The 20986-nt window shown below is 54.1% G+C and overlaps 1 protein-coding gene and 3 non-coding genes across 5 annotated transcripts in view; 2 read left to right on the top strand and 2 right to left on the bottom strand.

The window, feature by feature from the left end:
* The window catches only part of LASP1 (LIM and SH3 protein 1), a 40826-nt gene extending 26044 nt beyond the window's left edge, over nucleotides 1-14782 (bottom strand). Inside the window, exons 1-2 of one of the 2 annotated variants that reach the window (XM_070562147.1) lie at nucleotides 13947-14782; nucleotides 6673-6767 (exon numbers count right to left, since the gene is read on the bottom strand). In XM_070562147.1, the coding sequence (XP_070418248.1) occupies nucleotides 6673-6767; nucleotides 13947-14015 (164 nt within the window). In that variant the 5' untranslated portion in view covers nucleotides 14016-14782. Of the gene's footprint in view, nucleotides 1-6672; nucleotides 6768-13416; nucleotides 13531-13946 lie in introns of those variants that run through there. The other variant, XM_070562148.1, reaches the window with a different exon arrangement.
* A 128-nt stretch (nucleotides 14783-14910) lies between these two features.
* TRNAC-GCA (transfer RNA cysteine (anticodon GCA)) lies at nucleotides 14911-14982 on the top strand. The gene has a single exon. It is a non-coding gene; the product is annotated as a tRNA-Cys (tRNA).
* A 1746-nt stretch (nucleotides 14983-16728) lies between these two features.
* Nucleotides 16729-16800, bottom strand: TRNAC-GCA (transfer RNA cysteine (anticodon GCA)). The gene has a single exon. It is a non-coding gene; the product is annotated as a tRNA-Cys (tRNA).
* A 3883-nt stretch (nucleotides 16801-20683) lies between these two features.
* On the top strand, nucleotides 20684-20755 carry TRNAC-GCA (transfer RNA cysteine (anticodon GCA)). Its single transcript has one exon. It is a non-coding gene; the product is annotated as a tRNA-Cys (tRNA).
* The last annotated feature ends 231 nt before the right edge of the window (nucleotides 20756-20986 follow it).

Here is a 20986-nt window from a genome sequence, read left to right on the forward strand (position 1 = left end):
AGCCAGTCTGCAAACCTGGGGTTTCCCACTTGCCTGATTGTACAGGGTGAAAAGGGAGTGACAACTCCAGTGGCCCAAGGACAGCCACACACATGCACCCGACACGCGCCCCTGCCCTGCTCCTACACACGCTGTTATCCCTCACACACGATGAATCTACAGACGGGCTCTCTGCAGCGACGCATGTCTCCTGCACTGAGGCCAGCAAGTCCACACGTGACAGTTCACATTACAGGTCACATTCACACACCCCCTACACTCCACCAGAAGGGTCTCAGGAGACCCCCCTAAATGCAGTGCCTCTAGATGGGGTTGGCGAATATTTCACCCTCTCTTTGGAGCCTCTGTGACCCCCCAGATCTCAGCCCCCTACAGCCAGAACACTAATTCCATCAGAAAGGAAGAGGGGACCAGCCTAGATGTCGACTCGACTTAATCCGGCAGGAGGAGGAGGGGGGCGTTAATCCTGCATCAGATTAACCAGATTAAAGAGGAGATCCAGAGCCTCCAGTCTCGTACCCCCACCTCCTAAACCCCAAGCCCAGGCCAGCAGAAGGCAGACACGCAGCACCAGCTATGTTCCTCCTGCTAGGTCAACTCTGTCCCTCCCCACAGTCCCCAGCCCTGGCTAGACAACCCTGCCTTTCCTTCCCCTGCTCGCTGCGCTTCAGGTTCCCATGGCAACCTCATCTTCAGCTCCAGGCTGGAGAGCAGCCAGAGCAGCAGAGAGAGTCTGTGGGGGTGGGGGAAGAGACACAGACAGCAAGGGTGTCCTCAACAGCGGAGGAGCCCACGAGGGCAAAACCAGGAGACTGTGTCTGTAGGATGCTTGCAGACAATTTAGATGAGGCAGACAGGTGCCACCGGTTTGTTTTTAGCAGGGAGGAGACAAGAATATTAGTGCTGGGCCCCTCCCCCACCAACATGACTGCCCTTGAAGAGGGCTCCAACTGATTTGACCTCTTTCCAGAAACAATTGCTGGGAATTTTACCTTTTCCCTCCCTCTCTGCCCTCGGAGTGAAGCTGCCCCCGCATCACCCTCAGATCCCAGGTGAGATGAATGGATGCATGTGTACGCCAATGTAGGCACTGAGACAGACGAGGGGCCACCTGCCCCGGCTAGTGACCCCACTGGAACCCCAGCCCCACCAACAGACTGGGCCATGGTGAGAGAACAAGAGGCCAGGGTGGGGAGAAGCGGGCGTCCCAATCCTGGCCTGGAGCTCGGTCCAGAGCACAGCTGTTATTTGTCCCTTCTGTGGGCCAGCCTGCACCCGCCCTTGTTAATTATTCCAAGGGGTGGGCCCTCTGCTGATACCCCTCCCCACCCTTGATAGCTACTCTGGGGAAGAGAGAGGCATGGAGAGAGCCCCCAGGACAGGAAGCCTGGGGGCAGCGGAAGGGATCTGGCATCCTTGAGGGCGAGAACAGGGATGGGGCAGGGCTATCAAGCAGCTGTTGGCAGCAGCCTAGGCCTCTGGGAGAACTGACAGGCACAAAAAGTGACTTCTTGAAATACTGTATCCTGTGCACATTCTCTCTTGAAATCCGCCATAAGGCTTTGGGCTAGAAAAGACAGGCGTTATCACCGTGCCTGCTTCACAGATAAACAAACTGAGGCTCAGCGTCAAGGACAGAGACCTTGCCCACTGTACCCTCCCCTACACCACAGCTGTGCCGCCAGCTAAGGGCAGCTGACATCTGTCTCTCAGGGGGACCCCGGTACACCCCCAGCCGTCAGGGTTCTAGGAAGGATGTGCGTGGCAGGGTGGGTGGAGAACAAAGTCCTTCATCTTCCAAACCCAACCAGTTTCCAAGCTCGGCCATTACAAAAGAACCCCCAGTCAGAAGCCACCTACTCCCTAAACCTTTTCTAAAGCAGGTGTCCGAAGAGTCCAGACAAGGACCTGTGGGGACGCAGGAGAAGGGCCCCTCCCCTCGTGGGTTATCCCTGCAGACTTCGGAGTCCCCTTCGTGCTCTGAGGGACTATGAGGACAGGGAGGAGGTGAGAAGCTGCAAGGCTCTTGCTTAGGGGCTTCCTGGTGACAGGGACAACTTGCAGGGCACTCCTGGCGCTGCCATCAGCTGCGTCCCAGAGGCAGAACAAGAACAGACCAGACATCCTGAGAGCCCGGCTCCCCCTTTCGACACGCAACCTCGCCCCTTCCAGCCTGGGACCCCTTCAAAAACCACAGCTTTTTGTTCAAGGAGGAACAAAACTACATCAACAAAAGCAACAAGGAGCCTTTGGTTTTACCAAAAGGGAAAAAAAAAACAAAACAGCCCCTACATCCTGTCTCTGGAAGGAGCTGCTGATTCCCCCGCTGGGAACACTGCCCACAGGCGGGCAGGCGGGCAGCAGGGAGGGCTCCCTTCCAACCCAGCTTCTCACCAGTCCCCAGGCCTGAGGGGCTGAAATGGTGGGGATAGGAAGCAACAAAGAGGCATTGTTTGACTAGAGAAAAAAAATGAGCAGCCAGAAAGATCAAGGCTAGACGTGAAGAAGAACTTATCAGACCTCAGGGGTTGCAGACAAAATAAAAAATCAAAGCCGGAACCTGCCCCTGATGACAATACATAAAGAGAAATGATTCTGCCAAGTTGAGTAAGGCATGGAAACCCTGGGCCTCAGTTTCCTCATCTACAAAACAGAGGAGTCAGGAAGCAAAGTGAGGCGAGGTTCCTTAAGGCCCTGACATCTCTGAGAGTAAGGATTTTGGAGTGGGAGGTGCAGGGGCTGCCTAGAGGCCACATCTGGCCACTGTGGATGCCCCTTTGAGCCTGCCTCACCCATCCCAAACACACACCCCTCCACTCCCACTCCAGGTGCTACCCCAGCTCCCGAGGACATCTGATCCCATTTTTCCCAGACAGAGGCAGAGAATTCTGGAAAGGCAAGAAAGCCCCAGGCCCCAGTCCTAGATTTGCCCATTACTGCCCCAGCCCCTAAGAGCAGCTGGAATTCAAGACAGCTGGCTAGAATCCAGAGACATTTCGAGCACCCAGCCCCACCAGGCAGGGCCGCAGCCCACTCTCTGAGGCCCAGGGGAAGGAGCAGGACCACAGCCCTGGCTCACCAGAGATACCTCCATCCTCCTCAACCCCTCAGCCTGCAGCTCAAGGAAACTGCAGGGCAGACCCCAGATATCCGCAGTCAGCAGAGAGGGGCAGGCTGCAATTGAGGACCCCTCTTTCTTCTTCGGCCCATGTCCACTCCCCAATTGACACCCCAAAACTGGTTCCCTGCCCTGTAAAGCCACCTCAGGTCTGCAGCCTCCGCTGATTCGTGCCCCGGCCCCCCACACTGATTCATTCGAGGAGGAGGGAACTGGCACATTTCTCCCACCCCCACCGGCCCCTGACCTCCAGACTCCCAGACCATCGGCAAGGAGATGAAGGGGCAGGTTTGTCTGTGTGGACACATCTGCCCCACTTTCACTTTCTGAAAATGTAGCTTATGAAACAAATAATCAAGGACATGAATATTCCTCTAACCAATCAAGCACCTCACCTACCTAGAAGCCTCAAGAAAGAATGAGATTAATAGTGGTTCTTCCACTGCTGGCTACTGTGCCAAAGCAGGCACGCACACCTCCAGCTTGCCATAGCAAGGCCTGGGTGGCTCTGGCCTAGGAAGTGTGAACACAAACACAGCGCATTGAATTCGACTCTCGGGCACTTCTCCCCATCCCCTGCCTGGCGGCACGTGCGTCTGGGTACGCACCAGGAAAGGGAGTAAGTGCCTGTCTGTGGAGGTTTACCACGGGCTGGGGGGCCCAGCTGGGAGCTCTGGTCTGTGTTCTCTCCCCTGCCTCGCCCCAAAACAAATCTGGTGCAAGGAGAGAAATAGAAGAGGCTTTTTTTTTTTTTTTTGAGGAAGATTAGCCCTGAGCTAACTACTGCCAATCCTCCTCTTTTTGCGGAGGAAGACTGGCCCTGAGCTAACATCCATGCCCATCTTCCTCTACTTTATACGTGGGACGCCTACCACAGCATGGCTTTTGGCGAACCCTGGGCTGCTGAGAAGCGGAACGTGCGAACTTAACTGCTGCACCACCGGGCCAGCCCAAGAAGAGGCGTTTTTGCTGCTTACGGTCACTTTCCACAACTTAAATCTGTCTTGAAAAGCCACTGGGGAAAGACAGACAGCTTTCTTCTCTCTTGACCACCCCCTGCAAGACCCTGGCTCAGGGACCAGCCAGAGACAGGCAGAGCGCAGAGGCCTCCCCGCACATGGAAGCCACACGCTCCTGCCCCCGGGGGCCCAACTCCCTGGCAAAGTGCAGGGAGACATTCCCTGTTCCTCAGGGTTCTGAGCAGGAGGTGCTGCCAGGAATGAAGCAGACATGAGGTCCACAAAGCAAGGCCAGAATGGGAATTGGGACAAAGCTACACCCTGCAAACCCCAGGATTCGGGAAGCTGAATGTCAGTGGAGATTGGGGCCGCAGGCAGGAAGAAACAAGAAGGCATGGGAGTGGACACTCAGCACGGGGCCAAGCACCCAGCAGGTGCTCAGTACTCTTGGGTCTAGGGTCCAGCATCCCTGGGTAGGATTTCATAACCATGGGGAAACTGAGGCTCAGACAGGTCCAGAGGGCACTCCTTGCAGGCCAGGCTTGCGTCTGGTTTACCCCGGAATCCCATGTCTGGCGCGCCGGCACAGACCAGCTGCTCAGCAGACACTGGCTGAGGGAGTGTGAGCGCCTGGGAAAAGGCACTACTACAGCTGGAGACACAGCCAGGCCACAATCCCCCAAGCTTCAGCCCTCATCCAGGCTCCTTCCCACAGAACATCCCAGCTGGACCGAAGGTCACCTGGGCAGGCAGAGGCTATCGGTGTAAAGGTGGGGGGGGGGAACAGAGAGGGGTCAACCTGCCTCGGTGGCTGGGGGCCAGGGGAGAGAGAGGGGAAGCAGCCTTCAGGGAGAGGCGCGACATCTTCTGCCTCCCCCGGGCTCCCAAACCCTGCTCCCCACCCCCACTCGCTGCAGCCTCCCCAGAAGAGGGTGGAAAAAGTAAGCTGGGACTTTGGCAGCAGGCTGAGAAAATGCAGAGAAAACAAGGACAAGCCTCTGATTTCTTTCTCCAACTCCCAGTGCTCACTGAATTCTAGGCTACTGGAGTCTAAGGAAGGGACGTGTAGAAGCATAGGTCCCTGCCACCCACCAGGCTCAGGGCTCTGCCAGCCTTCTGCCTGGAGGGGCAGAGGGGTGGAGGCTCAAGAAGCTGTCCCCTAAGGAGCCTTCATGCCCAGAACATAGCCTGAAGTGGTCCAGCAATCAAGGGGTTAACTGCCCTGGCCTCTGGCTTTGCTGAACCCCACCCGACTCCCCAAGGGAAAGCGGAAGTGGCAGAGAATCAGGACTCCTGTTGAGCCCTTAAGAATTCAAAGAATGTCCCATTTCCCTTGGGGGGGGTGGGAGGGGTTGGACGGGGAAGAGGACCAGTGGAAGCTAATAGAAGGGGCAGCTGAAGGAGGAGCCAGGACAGAGCAGTGACCCTCCTCCTACCCCAGGCAACCTTCCCAGCGTCCCTAATCCCTCCCACAAGGGACAACACTCGTGCTGCTTCTTGGGTGTGAGATTTTATCAGAAATCTGTTTCCCCAGCACCTGGCACAGGCTGGCAGGCAGCAGCCGGCAGGCAATAAATGCTGACAAATGATCAAACCCCCAAGGAGATGAGGGTGGGGTATTAGCAGGAGAGCGGGATGCAGTAAGGGAGAAACTGCCTTTCAAACAGGTTTAAGCCCCAATCCCTTTTAGACAAGTCCCAAATTTTTACTCCTGGGTGAACTTCAGCTGCAAAGAGCCTCCGGATGGAAAATTTTTAAAAAACAAACAACCTGGACTCAAGTCAGATACCGAACTGTTTTGAATACTGATCTGACCACCTACTTCAAGTGACTTGACCTTCCGAAGCCCCCACCTGCTAGGACGGCTGTGAGGTCCTGTACGTGCTTGGACTTGCCTGGTTTGCACTTGCTCCGCTTGAGCTCAGCCCGAAGATGGAAGGTGCTGCCCTCTCTGGAACTGCATGGGATGTTATGGGGGGACCCCCCTCCCCACAGCAGGCTAGGCTGCAGGTCCCAGTGCAGAAGGAACAGAGGCCAGGACAACTCCACAGCTTCCCTCACAAGGTAGGGAAGACATTTGCCCCAGGCCAGGCCACACCTTCATGCTGCCCTACTTCTCAAAAAATGACCAGGAAGGGCTGAGGCCAGGGGCCCCCAAAGCCTAGTGCTCAGACCCTTGGGGAGGAGGCGGGTGAGGGAAGGAGAGAGTCTGCAGCTTTATGGGGAGGGGAAGGAGGGAGGGCGAAGCAGAGAACACAACTGGGCAGAAACAGGGCAGGTGACTTATTCTTGACAGACCCTGCAGCAGGTGCAGCGGAAAGAACCTGCTCCCTTTACTGGGTTTGAACTAGCCTCTCACTAGCCATGTCATCTTGGGACAGTCCCTTCCGTTCCCCAAGCCTCAGTTTCCTTCCCTGTAAAATGGGAATAACAGCCCTTACTTCAACCAGCATCGGTGAGGACGAATGTGATTAATACTTATCAGGCAGCGTGTGGAAGCGCCCAGCAATGTCAGCCGGTGGTTATGAGAATGGAAGGAAGAAGCGGGGAGGGAGCCGAAGTGCCCGCCCAGCCCCTGCCCGAGGCAGGACTCACGCGTTGCAGTAGGGCTTCTTCTCATAGCCCTTGTAGTTCTTCATGTTGAGTGTCATCTTGCAGCTCTCGCAATGGAAGCATGCTTTATGCCAGAACTGGGGACAGAAGCAGAGGGAGGACATCATCAGACACCAGGACGTCAGGAAGCGGGGCTCAGGCCCTAGGAAGGAGCACTCCATCCCGGGGACTGCCCCAGACGCGCGGCCGTGCAGAGAATGCAGAACCACTCCGGGTGAGCCGGGGACATCTCAGGTCACAGGCTCTGGCAGCTGATGACACGCCCCTTCCCTTCCCCACTCCTCCCCAGTCAGCCATTTGAATGTCAGGAGGCGGAGAAGAGCAGACATGGAGGTGAGTGGGGAAGAGGCCAGTTATAAGGAGTGGCGAGCAACCCCCAGAAGGTCAGCTCCACCTCCCCCACCACTCCTGCCCCAGGCTGGAGAAGCCTCATTGATTATGCAAAGCGGCACCAGGGTTGCTAAGAAGCCACTGCTCTAAGCGCTGGGGCAGCTCCTCAGCATTAAAAAGGCCTAGAGAAGAGGAGGAGGGCCCTGCCCCCACGCAGCCAGGCCCGGGACCCAGACACTCCTGGCCTCTGGACACACATGAGCCCGGATGATGCTCCAGCTCTGACACCTCCCACTGCGGGACCTTAACCAGAGGAGGGGATGGGTGCCCCAGCTCTAGCTACCACTCCCACCCCTCAGCCAGATAACAGGTAAGAGAGCACCCAGCAGGTGGTCACCGATGCACTGAAAAGCTCTGCTTAAAAGCCTTAGAGTGGACCCCCCATAGTGGACATCAAACCTCCTCCCTGACTAGCTGGGTGACCAAGTCAGGGCCCACACCTCTGAGCCATTTCCATGTCTGTTAGAATGGAAATGATACCCACCCCTCCTGGACTGCTGAGGATTAACGAGAAATCACCCACCAAGCCCTTAACACAGCACCTGGCACCTCTACGGACCGAACATCAGGTGCTGGGCATGGCAGGTAGGAACCTCAGCCTGAGCCAAGGGGCTCAGCAGCTCACACTGGAGGTTTGTGTGCGTTGGGGCGCAGGCGGGGCATCACTGTGCCCAACCACAGCTACAGCGTGTGTGAGTGAGAATGTATGACAGGAAGACTTCAGCAAGGCCCAAGGACCAGGGAGGGAGCAACCAATCCAGGATGGCTGATGGAGAAGAACACAGTTGAAGACCATGAGGGAAAGGGAATTGAGGCAACAGAGTGACCCCATCCTGAGAAACGTTGATGCTCAAGCAAACCTTTGCAAATGAGACAGAAATCTGCCCCTGGCAGCCCAGGACAAGGCCCCGGGATCAGCACCAAATGAGCCCAGCTTCCAGGACTCCCAGAATCCGGGCCGCCGGGATGACCTGGCTGGCCTGTCTCTGCCCTGTTTCCCAGCAATCAAAGGAGACACTCTTGATCTCTCAAAGAAGGAGCCCAGAGGGGCCAGCCCCGTGGCTGAGTGGTTGAGTTCGCACGCTCTGCTTCGGTGGCACAGGGTTTCGCCGGTTCGGATCCTGGGCGCGGACAGGGCACCGCTCATCAGGCCATTTTGAGGCGGCGTCCCACATGCCACAGCTAGAAGGACCTACAACTATGTACTGGGGGGATTTGGGGAAAAAAAGCAATAAAAAAAAAAAGGAGACCAGAGCCAGGCAAGGGCCCAGGGAGACTCTCAAAGGGACCCAGCTCAGGGCTGGTTCTCAGCCATCTGTCAAAGAACTCCCCCAAGGCAGTGCTTTTTCAAAATGTGTTTCCCAGCCAAGGGATGCTTCTGGGACACTTGGGAGGAGGGGACAGAAAAAAGAAGCTGAGAGGTTGGGATACCATCTCCTCTTTCCCGGCCCACTTCATCCAGAGACCATGGGGTAAGTGGGGGTTATCGCTTTCTAACAGGGTACTGTCCCTGTCAAGGAGATCCAAAGGAATCTCCAATGGTGGAATAGTAAACGAAGTGATAGGAGAACCTCTCTTTTGGGAAGAAGGCCAACTGGAAGTCTGGAAGCAAAAGGATGACTGGCCTAAGCTTGGCCCCCGCCCACCGGGGCCTATCCTGGAGCCCAGCCCCAACTCCTCCCGGTGCAACACCCCAACACATACAACCCACCAGAAAACTCGAACAGGGCAGTCCCCACCCCCACAAACCCCCAAAACGACAGCCCCTCTCCCTCCCCCAATGCCTGGGAGGTGCTGGCAGAGTGCCCCAGTGCTGTCACCACCCAGTCTGCTGGCCTCTGCCTGCTTAGCTGCACATGCCCCTGCCTGGGCCCCCGCCTCCCCTACCCCCGCAGGGGCCTGCCAGGAAAAACATTCTCTGGAATCCAGACCATGACCCACTTTCACACACACACACGCAGGAATACGCACTGTCCTAGGACTGGGGACCTCCAAAACTGCCTGCTGATTGACTTGGGGGAGACAAAGGGAGAGACACTCCCTATCCTAGCAGAATAGGCAGGTCCCCACCCTGGAGCCAAGCCCCTTGGGAAGAAGGGCAGGGTATACTGACAAGGCTGGGGTAGAGGCCCAGAGCCCAATCCAGGGGTTCCACAAGATCCCTCCCTGCTGCCACCGAGAGCAAGGAGAGCCTCCATACAAGGGGATGGTGCACGTTTCCATCAGTAGCTCTGACCCCCCATCACCCCCAGAGAGGCCCTGCTCTCAGCGAGACACATTAGAGGCTGGGGTGGGGGTCACCTATTCCCTTACAGGGGGATCCGGAGCAGAATAATGAAAACGAGAGTGGACCGAGTGCCTTCAGGGGAGCTACCGAACTCAGTCTCCCCATCTGTAGAGTGGAGCCAAAACCATGGTCCCTCATGGGGGGAGTTATGAGACATCAAAGGCACCAAGCCTAGGATAATGCCTGGCACCCCTGGCTGCTTCATGTCACCTCCCTCTGCTGTCTGGAGGAAGGTTCAAGGTTCAAGAAAATCCAGCAGCTCCAGCCACTGTGTCCTCTTTGGGATAGGAAAGCTGGGGGAGGTGGAGGAGCAGAGCATGGTGAGTCACTCAACAGCCCCTGTGGGCCAAGCCTGGGCCCACCTCAAGATGAAACCCCATCCCTGTCTCAGTTGGCTCTGGGGAAAGGCACAGTCAAGGAAATAAGTCAATACAACCCCAAAGGACCCTCTGTCTGCCTCCTCTCCTGCCCCACAAGCCCTATCCCAGAGCAAGAGTCCCCTCTTTCTTAGAGGCCCCAGGTAAGATTTCAAAGAAGCATTCCCGGGATGCGGAGCTCAGGGGAACAGAGCACACCTCTGGGCATGCAACTCTGATCCTTCCAGAACGCTGCTCTGGAAGGCCATCGTTTCCCTATTTGCAAAAAACAGACCTCTAGTGCCTGTTCGAAGCCTCTCAGCCCACATCCCAGGCCCAGAGTCGCCCTCAACTCCCTTGCCTGCAGCTCCAAAGCTGCAACCCATTCCACAGACAGGCAAACAGAGGCTGATGGGGGCAGAAGCAAGAACCCAGGAATCACCGTGGAGGTGGGCGAAGCGGCTCCTCCCAGCTCTGGCTGAGGGGCTACAGCGAGCTTCAGGTCACTGTGTGGCAGCCTGGCATCTTGCCCTCTGCACCCCGGCTGCCTGGGGTGACCATGACTCAGGGTTGGAGTATGACACCCTCCCCTCCCTTCCTGTCGCCTGGGGTTACAGTCTCTCATCCTTCAGGGGTAACACCAGCCCCACCCCGGCCAGGTCACCAGCCAAGCTCAGCTGGACACCTGGGCCTCTGGCTGAAAGGCACAGACCTTGGCTGTACCTCCACAAATTCCCAGGGGCAGAGGATTATTCCTAGTACCCCAGTTCCCCACAAGACCCCAGGGCCAGGAAGGGGCGGACCACTTGGGACACTCATGAGATAGTGTAAGTAAAAGTAGTTTTTGCAAACACACCAGGTAGAAGAGCGGAGCACAAAGAGCTTTAGATTTGAATTCCAGCTCTGGCTGAGAGAGGAATGAGCCACATGACCTGTCTGAGCCTCCGTCTATGGGGTTCATAATTTACAGGAGCAATCACATCTGTCTTGCGAGGCTGCCATGAAGACTGAGCCTGGCACATCGCCGTAAGTAGTCGCTACTATGAATGGATGGTCGCAAGGTGATCGTGAGGTACTCAGCTTCGGCTAGGAAAACGGGACGTCCCAGCTGTCCCCTTTGTTGTGTCCAGCCCAGCCTCCTGCTACCTTGCTACCCACTGTGGGGCTGAGGTGGAAGGTGGCTCAGACACCCAGAGGCAGAGAGCCCTCCTAATGGGGGGTTCCAGGGGAAAGGGCGGCGCACCAAGCCTCTGCCCTTCCCGAATGTCTCTACCTGTTTCAGGAGCCCGGGAAAGCAAGCCAGGGCAGGAGGCCACGGCAAGATTCTTGACAATACAGGTCCCCACATACAAATGCTTCCCAACAGGGTGTGGGACAAAACCTCACCTCTCTCAGAATGTAGAGGACATTTTGAGACAGCCTCTCTCCCCTCCCAAGGGCCCTGCAGCAGCTCTGCCGAGGGCCTGGCACAGAGTAGGTGCTCAATAAATATTTGCCGAATGAATGAGTGAATGAGGTCACCCTGTTTCTCCCCCAACTGCAATCCCAGAAGCCTGTGGGAAAGAAAATCTCGACCTCCTTCCTCCAACTCTGTCATCAGCAATACATATTTATTCAGCATGCAGAGCACACTGGGTATTGCAGGTTGGGGGCAGGGTGGCCATCAGAGGTGACATGGCCTTTACCCACCTAAGCCTTTGGGAGATAAGGCCCAGGGAGGAGAAAAGGCTAACACCAAGGACGTAGCTTGTGCTCTGGGTCACATGGTGAGCCGGCTACATGCCGTAGGGAAATCATAGTGAAATGGGTGAGGCTGATTTGACTCTCTCCTATTGTAAACGGGAAGCCTTGGGAAGCTGGTTAGCAGCCACACCTGCGGGACTTAATGTTCTCCCCCTCCCAAGTCTCAGTCCTCCAGGCACCAGGTACCCAGTCCAAGTGCCTGTCCTTACTGCCTGGAGGAGGTTGGGACCAATAGTCTGATATCTGGATATTCCAAGCCTCCTGCTCAGTGCAGGGGTCAAGGTCTTCCCAGGGCCACCTCCTATAGAGAGAGCTCTATAAAGAAGGAGAAATCACCAACTCCCACTTCCCAGGGCAACCCCCCCTGAATGTCCTCTTCCAGCTAGGACAAGAGAACAGCTGGGGGGAGGGCACTTTGCAGGAGCCCTGCCCCCTTCCCCTCTGACATACGGCATCAAAGGTCCTTACAAGGGGAGCCAGGTGTGGGACTGGACAGAGTATCCCAGAGAGGTAGGGAGGGCACAGCCTATACCACACCCACTCCTGGGCACTTTGGAAGGCACTTTAGTGCACTGCCCCACCTCCAAGGAAGTGACATCACCCTACCCATATGACGGAGCGAATACCGAGGCCTAGAGCCATTCATAAAGCTAGCAGGAGCAGACCAGGAACTAGGACCAAGTCTTCCAACTCCCGGGCTAGCAATGCCTCCATCATATATTGTTTCTGCCTTATATGGATGAAAGTGCCCACAGCCTCTCCCCAACTCATGACTGCGGAGAAGGGGGGCACAGGGAACTCAAGACGCAGAGGCCGAAACCCCTACCACCAGAAAAGAGGAAAAAAAACCTAGTGTGCAAGGACAGAGAGTCCTTCAGCTAGTGCCTCCAACTCAAGTTCTGCCCCCCAGAGGCTGGCACGGTCATTGGGAAGGTCAGCACCCACATCCCTTGTGCCCACAATATGGCTCTCCTCTCCTCCTGCCCAGCCAGGGCCAAGAGAAGCAGTGAAACAGCAGCAGCCCCATAAGCCCCCTTCCTCCAAGAGCAAGTTCAAATGGATTTCTGAACCTCAGAACACCACCCCCTCACCCTGACTCAGAGGCCAAAGGTCGCTAAGGAAGCTCCAACGCCCAGGGGGAGGGGAGAGACTAAAAGTATCCAATGAACTGTCCTTTCCCAAACAAAACCTGGCTCCCGGTGGGCAGTGAAACTGGTCTCAGGGCTCTGCACCCCTCTTCCATCCCATGGCCCCCACCCCTGCCAGTTCAGATGCAAAGGAGGGAATATTCGGACTTGGAGGCAGCTTTGGGAGGTAGGGGAAAGGTAGGACGAGGAAGGGGCAATCACAGAGGCCTCTCCTCCAGTATGGGGAGGAGGCGCAGAGAGGGGGCAGACTGGCCTTAGGATCTTAGGGAGCTTAAAAGAGGACTGGATCCTACCCCAAACTGCTGGAAACACCCAGTTCTAACTCTCCGCCCCCCTCCAAAAGTATAATGGCAACCAGATGAATGAGTCCAGCAGGGGAGGGGAGACGACGCGTAAGGGCCCCCAGGGGACACTGAATTTGCAGAAGGCCACCCTCCCCTTCCCCCCCACACCTCCTCCTTTGCTTGGCTTCCCCCGAACTCAGCCAACCCCACCCTGCATCGGGGAAACCTGCTTTGAAAAGTTAGCTCTTTGTTCTACAAGCCGGTCTCAGGCTCTGAGCACAATTTCAGGAGGTCTCTGCGAAGCGGCCCCCGCCCACCCTACTCCAGCACCCGACCCCGCCCCGCTCCGGCTGGGCGGCCCGGCACCGGGAGCTGGTTTCTAAACTGAGGTGGGGGCTGGGAAGCTCCGGAGGAGGTCTGCTGGTCCATTAACCGCTGAACCACCAAGGGGGCTGCAGGTCGTCCAAAAACAGGGGTCTCGCAGTGGGGCTCGGGTCCTTATCCGAAGCTCAATTCACCAGACGCAACGCTCGCCGACTGATTAGCCCCCGCCTCGCAGTCTCCAGGCCAGGAAGCCGGGCCATTCGGGGGCACAGCAGACGGTTTCGCGGGGCCCCCCAGCCACTGCCCCGCCCCCCCGCCGCCCCGCGCTTCCGCCTACTTGGCGCTCGGCGCCGCGGGGAGAGGGAGCGGCCGTCTCCTCTCACTCTCCAGGCCCTAGGGGGCGGGACTGCCCCCCTAACCTTCCCCACCCCCCACCCCCAACCCCGGGGCCTGGCTTCCCTACTCCTCTTCCGTCCTCCGAACCCCGGGGCACAGAGCCTACTCTTCTCCAGTAGTGGCTGCCCGCCACGCATGGACTCCTCGCCTCGCCTCGGATCTCCTGGCTTCCACACTGGGGTCTCTCCTCACACCCCATGACACCGCCCTCCTTCCTTCCTCCCGGGATCGCGGGAATGAGCGGCAGAGACCCGGCCCCTCTCTCCTCCCTCCATCTGGATCCCTGCTCAGAGATTGCAAAATCGCTTCTCCCGGTTCCGGGGCTCACCTTATCCAGACAGTTCACCTTCTCCGTGGGGTACACGATCTTGCCGCACCGGGCGCAGTTGGGGTTCATGGCTCCGGGAAAGGCTGGGGCGGGGACGCCCGAGCTCGCGCGCGTTCTTTCCCCGGAGCGAGCTGGCGAGAGACGGCCGCGCCTGCAGCTACACAGGCAGCGGCGACGGCGGCTGGAGCTAGGGAACTGGCCTCCGCCTCCGCCCTCCTTCCCCTAATAAACACAGTGGGGAGGAGGGGCTGCACCGGGGCGGGGACGCGCCGCAGGCGCGGGCAGGGGCGCGCGCGGCGAGGCGCGCTCCCCGGGCGACGTGTGGCTGCGCGGGGGCGGGTTCCGGGGAGGGCTGCGAGGCCGGGGTGCACGCCTCGGGGGTGTCCGGAGGCCCGCTGCGCCCCTGCGCTCTCAAGCAGAAGGTGACTTGGAGAGGCGCGCCCGGAAGCCAGGCGCGGGCAGCCGGCTTTGCCCAGGGCCTTTCCCGTGCTGGAGGCGGCGCGGAGCCAGTCTAGCCGCACATCTGGGGCCCCCGGACTGCGGGAGGCGGCCAAACCCTACACACCCATCGAGGGTGGGGTTGGAACCCTCCAGAACCCCCAACCAGATTCACCAGATTCGAGGACTTTTCTTTGTACTCGTCGGTAACTGGCGTGAACCTGCGGACCAGACGGGAACCCCCTGCTCCGCCCCTCAGTTAGCTTCCCTTCCCCCCTCATCCTTTTCCACATTTGTAGGGCGGAACGGGTCCCTCCCGCGTGGACTCAGCGCCTCGCAGCCCGGGATAGTTCTTCTCCATCCCCCCCCCCCCCCAAGCCCCCGCCGTGCAACTTCCCAAGGTTCCCCGGATCTGGGCGCCTTCTTTCCGCTTGGCCCCCTTGCCTCCTTCATTCCTTTCTCCTTAGCCTCAGTGTAACAGTGTCTTAACACCCAAAAGAGCCGTCTCCAGGCGGAGGAGCTGCCTGGGGGTATAGCTCAGTGGTAGAGCATTTGACTGCAGATCAAGAGGTCCCCGGTTCAAATCCGGGTGCCCCCTTGGTGGCTTTGCCTTCCTTCCGTAACTAGTATTTTAATATTGGGTCCTAGGTTAAAAGAAAACAGAAAGACAATTTTTTTCAAAATCCCTTCCTCGTTTTCCAACTTTAGCGGAAGCTTTCGATTTTGCTTTATACTCAGCAGACGGAGGAGGGGTGGGTACGTGCATAAATCATGTACAAAAGCTGCGCGTCGCCGTTACCTGCTCCAGAGGTGTCGGAATTTCCGCGGCCACCGCCAGCAGCCTCAAATGTGTCAGGCAGTTCGAGGCGCCAGGTTCAGGGGACAAAATGACTCCCTCAAGTTGCCGTTCCGTTTCCAGTGGGGTTGGGTTTGAGTCAAGAGAGGGAAACCCACAGACACAACCTTTCTCCAACTTCAACTTTCTTTATTACCGGTGATACGGACTTGCTGTGTTCACCCTTCCCTATTGCTCATGACACAGGCAGAGTGAAAGCATTTCGAGAACGTTAAAATGGCCAAGGCACACCTATAAGCTCATTTTAATTGACAAAAATAAAGTTAGATGCTGATGCAAACTGATATAAACTAATGTAGTGGTTCTCAAACTTGAGCGTGCATCAGACTTACCTGGAGGGCTTGTTAATACACCCCCAGTTTCTGATTCTGTAGGCCTGGAGTGGGACCCCGAGAATATGCATTTCTAACAAGTTTCCAGGTGATGCTGATGCTGCTGGTCAGGGGACCATGCTTTGAGAACCACTGAACTAGTAATACAAGACCATGGAGTTTCATAACCTAAAGGTGGGGGAGTTATCTGTTGGCTGCGTGACAGTGTCACTGTAGGGCCAGAGGAAAACGATAAGTGTGAAGGGAGCAAAGGCATCCCCCTCTACTACGTTTTGCCCAAAAAAAGGAAAAAGAAAGGAGAAAGGGAGAGGCATGCTGCCTAGGTCAGGGGGCAGCTGCGATATTTTAAACCAGGAATCTGGTTGTGTCATCCCTCCGCCCCGGGGGAATACTCCAACGCATTCTTTCCCCCTGGCTCCCATTACTGTGAGATGTATCTCGAGGCTGGACATGGAGATTGAGCAGAGCTGCTGTCTCGTGCAAAGCCCAGACCTGAGAAATAACCAGCTTTTCACTCCTTTCCTGCACGCCAGGCCTTAAACTTATACCTGTAGGTTTATCAGGCCAAAGCCCTGGCGTTGAGCTAATATAAAGAAAAAGAAAGCCATCCACTTTTCACCTTCGATCTTATGTCTCTGCTGTGTACTGTTAAACTTCGCGTCTACATAAACCTTCTGAACTTCTGTTCTCCTAGTCTTCCCCGTCAGAGTATGAACTAGGCAAAATAACATTCTCCCTCCCCGGCACTCCATTTTTACCCCCAAAGAAACTATAACATTAAATCGGTAGATCTCGAACATCTTGGAGGTAGGGTTACAGGAGTTCTGCACCTTCTTTCTACCTATTGGTACAGGTGGGCTTTTCACCAGGGTTGGGGTATACGGTTCAGACGCAGTCCAGTCATCCCAGTGCAAACTCTAGGGTGTTGCTCTCTACTTCTCCGGTACTAGGAACACTTGAGGGAGGAAAACCGGGCAGGGGGAAGAGCAAGAGAATCATCCAAGGAGTTTTGGGTTCAGAACCGGCAGACATCAGGGCTGTTTTGAGTTATACCTGAGTGGATCTTCCAGGGAGTTTTGGATTCGGAATCAATCTGCAGACATTCAGATTATTTTGGGTTCTACCTAAATGGTTGTGGAAAACATAAAGGCAGACGAGGGGGCACCCGGATTTGAACCGGGGACCTCTTGATCTGCAGTCAAATGCTCTACCACTGAGCTATACCCCCTCTGCTGGTGAGCTTTTGATAAACTCTTTTTATATCAGTCAAACTTTTCATACTAAAACTATTCAAAATCAGTCTTCTTGCTAAGTGATGCTGAATTTACTAATAAGGAGGAATAAAATAAAAAGACTAGCTGAAGAGATGGCATTTTGAAAGCATGTGAACTTGGATACCAATCTGCCTTTTCTAGGCTCAATTCTTTATCCAAAATCCCACCCATCTCTTTACCCGAAGAAGTCAGAGAACAACCTCTTACAAAACTGAATAGAGAATCCTTTCCTCTGGTCTCTCTAAAAAGAATACAAACACGAGCTAAAAAGACATCTCCACTGAGAGACCTTGCCTAGCTATACTCTCTACTGGTCCCTCTCTCTTTTTATGGAGCAACTACTATGTGCCCCACTCTAGGTGCAGAACATACTTTCAGCAGAAAGACACAAAGGTTCTCACTCTCACTGAGTTTAAAATCTAGTAGAGACAGACTAGAAACAAATGCACAAATGAATAAACAAGTTGAGAAGGGAAATGATTAGCAAAAACCCCAAGAGGATGTATTAGGAAGCTTCCAGGGGGCTATTTCAGGTTGGATAGCCATGGAGGATTTTTCTGTGCAGGTGACTTTAGAGTTAAGACCCGAATGACATGAAAGAGGCAGTCATTTGGCCATCTGTGGAGGGTGGGCATTCCAAGTAGAGGAAGCAGCTACTGCAAAGGCCCCACGGCCCAAGTGGCTGGAGGAAAGTGGACAAGGGGAGAGAGATTCAAGAGAGTTGGAGAAGTAGCCAGGGCTGCAGAGGGCCTTGTAGGCCAAGGTAGGGGGGTTGGATTTTATTCCAAATGAATGAAAAGCCAGACATTGGACAGTTTTGAGCAGAGGGATTTGAAATCAACACCCACACTGCTGTGGGGAAGATTCACAGGGAGTCAAGAATACATACGTACAATGGAATATTATTCAGCCTTAAAAAAGAAAATGTTGCAATATGCAACAACATGGAATATTATGCTAAGTGAAATAAGCCAATCATAGAAGGGCAAATACCGTATGATTCCACTTAGATGAGGTATCTAAAGCAAACTCATAGAAACAGAGAGTAGAATGGTGGCTGCCAAGGATGAGGAGAGAGAAATGGGGAGTTGCTAATCAATGGGTATAAAGTTTCAGTTACGCAAGATGAATAAGTTCTAGAGATCTGCTCTACAACATTGTGCCTATGTTGACAATATTGTATTGCACACTTAAAAATCTGTTAAGAGGGTAGATCTCATGTTGTGCTCTTTTTTTTTAAAAGACTGGCACCTGAGCTAACAACTGTTGCCAATCTTTTTTTTTTTCTGCTTCTTCTCCCCAAATCCCCCCGTTCATAGTTGTATATTTTAGTTGTGAGTCCTTCTAGTTGTGGCATGTGGGATGCTGGCTCAGCATGGCCTGACGAGTGGTGCCATGTCCGTGCCCAGGATCCGAACCAGCAAAACCCTGGGCCACCGAACCCTGGGCCACCAAACCAGTGTGCATGAACTTAACCACTCAGCCACAGGGCCAGCCCCTCATGTTGTGTTCTTACTGCAATAAAAGAAAAAAAAAGCGTGGACAGAGAGAGACAGGTTAGGATTCTATGGCAGTAGTGCAGGTGAGAGATGGCGGTGATGTCTTAAACTACAGTGGTATATTAGTTTTCTATTGCTGCTGTAACAAATTACTACAAATTTATTTGCTTAAAACAACATAATGTATTTCTTACAGTTCTGAAGTTCAGAATTCCAAAATCAATCTCACTGGGCTAAAATCAAGGTGTTGGCATGCCTGCATTCCTTCTGGAGGTGTTAGGAGAGAATCAGTTTCCTTGACTTTTGTAGCTTCTAGAGGCTGCCTGCATTTCTTGGCTCACGGCCCCTTCCTCCATCTTCAAAGCCAGGGTAGCATCTCCTCCCCCTCTGATCTCTGCTTCCATCCTTACATCTTCTATCTCTGACTCTGATCCTGCTGCCTCCCTCTTATAAGGACCTGTAATTACATTGAACTCATCCAGATAATTCAGGATAAGCTTCCCGACTCAAGATCCTTAACTTAATGACATCCGCAAAGTCCCTTTTATCATGTAAGGTAACATATTCACAAAGGGATTGGGATGTGGATGCATCTGAAAGGCCATTATTTAGCCTACAGTGGAAACAGCAGAGCTGGAGAGGAGTGCACGCGTCCAGATTGACAGAGGCGGGGAGCCATGTGCTTCCTGTGTGCTGGATGGCTCAAGGAAGGTGAGAGAAAGAACCAAGAAGGACTCTTATTTTTTGTCTTCACTATCTGAGTGGATGGTGGTGTGGTTTCCTAAGATAAAGAACACTGAGAAAGGAGTAAGTTTAGAAAAAAAGATCGAGTTTCTTTTTAAAACTCTTAGAAAGTAATAAAGTACAGCCCCCTATCCTCATGGACTTCACATTCTAGTACAGGGTCAACCTGTTAAGTTTAAGGTGCTCCACAGACTTTTAAGAGGAGATGTTAAAAAGGCACTTGGAGATCCAGTTAATTCTGGAGTTCCGGGAGAGTTTAGGGTTGGAAATATAATTTTGGGAGTTGTCCGTGTATAGCTGGTAATTGATGGAGATAGTCGATCCAAGCTAGATTTGGCTCATACCAGCTTGTGAGAACTGATGGTTAAATTTTCAGGAATTTTTAAAGCCAGTTGATTTCATTTTGGTAGTTTGAAATTGGCAAGTGGGAGTATTTGTACCGTGGGAACTGGCTACAAACCAGGTCCCCTGGAACTAGTTGTTAGCCATTTACCAGTGCACCGCTGCTTCTGACTGATTCTGATTTTCTTCAAAAAGGAAGAGGCCAGCTCTTCAGCTAAGAGAGTGAGGAGGAGAGGTAAGGTGTGGGAGGTTTGAGACAGGAGAAAGTGGTGAAATAATCCTTTTGGAGAGTGAGAAAGTGAACCTAGTCAGCCAATGGTGTAGGAGTACTAGACAGAGAGCCTGTTTGACATTGTGGAGTGACTCAGACTTGTGAGCTCTGCTCCAACAACATTCACCTGCTTGGGTGCAGGCCTGGTGTAATGCGATAGTTGAATTTAATTAGGATTGTGGTTTGGCTGGCAAGTACAACCTACGGCTTACAGTTAACCAGAAACTGTGCCAACTACCGCGGGGAGTACAAAAAGGAATGCAATATGATCCCTGCCCTCAAGGAACTTACAGTCTCGTTAGAGAAACAAGATAGAAACTCCAAAGGGAAAAATAACTGACAGCGGAGAAAGCAAAAGAACAGAGTAGCAGAACTGTGGAGATAGGTAGTTGATAATGAGAGAAATGAAGTCACAGACTGTCTTAAAAATTAGTAGTGAGAAAGAAGAAATGGACAAGTGATCACAGCCAAAGGAAGGATTTTCCAATCTAGGGGAAACCTGTTGATGTTTGAAGGAGCCAGGGGAGAGGAAGTGACTGAAGATGCTGGAGAGAATGGAGACAATGGGGGCACATCTAGTACAGGAGCAGAGAGGGTCTTGGGAAGGACAAGGGAAGCAACTCCTCTCATGCGCAAAGCCTTAGGCTGCGGATTCAGTGCAGCTCAGGTTGCAGGCAGGGAGGATGGAAATCAGACAAAGAATTCCCAGGTGCTACAGGCAGAAAAGGCTGTTGTTGATGGAAGAGAGGAATCTCACCGCATACCCCCACAGGACTTCAAGCCTGGGTCAGTATGGATGTCGCCCTTCTTTCCCATCACTTGGGTCTGAATCGCCTCTGTAATCCTCTTTTGGTTCTTTAGTATCTCCTTCAGGAAACCTGAAACAGCTGATCAGAAATAACAAACCACTGTTAATCACCAGAGGCAATGGCTGGTCAGTAAATACTACAATTAAGCTGTAATCTCTTTCTTTCCAGCAGAGGGGGTATAGCTCAGGGGTAGAGCATTTGACTGCAGATCAAGAGGTCCCCGGTTCAAATCCGGGTGCCCCCTGGTGTCTTCACTTTTAAGCCATAACACCCTCAAGATGGTCCGAAAGAAAAGCAGTAACTCAGTAAGTAACCCTGTCCATTCTCCAGTGTGTCCCGGGAATACAGAAAGCAATCAAGTACAGCGTCATGGATCTCACCTTCTAATACTGAAGGCGAATTGAATAGAGAGGAATTACTGTACAATGTGGTATCTGCAACATTTCTGGTGTCCTGTACATCTGTGTGGTTCTCA

Source organism: Equus przewalskii, chromosome 10 (assembly GCF_037783145.1).
Source record: "Equus przewalskii isolate Varuska chromosome 10, EquPr2, whole genome shotgun sequence".
In the NCBI taxonomy this organism is placed as follows: domain Eukaryota; kingdom Metazoa; phylum Chordata; class Mammalia; order Perissodactyla; family Equidae; genus Equus; species Equus przewalskii.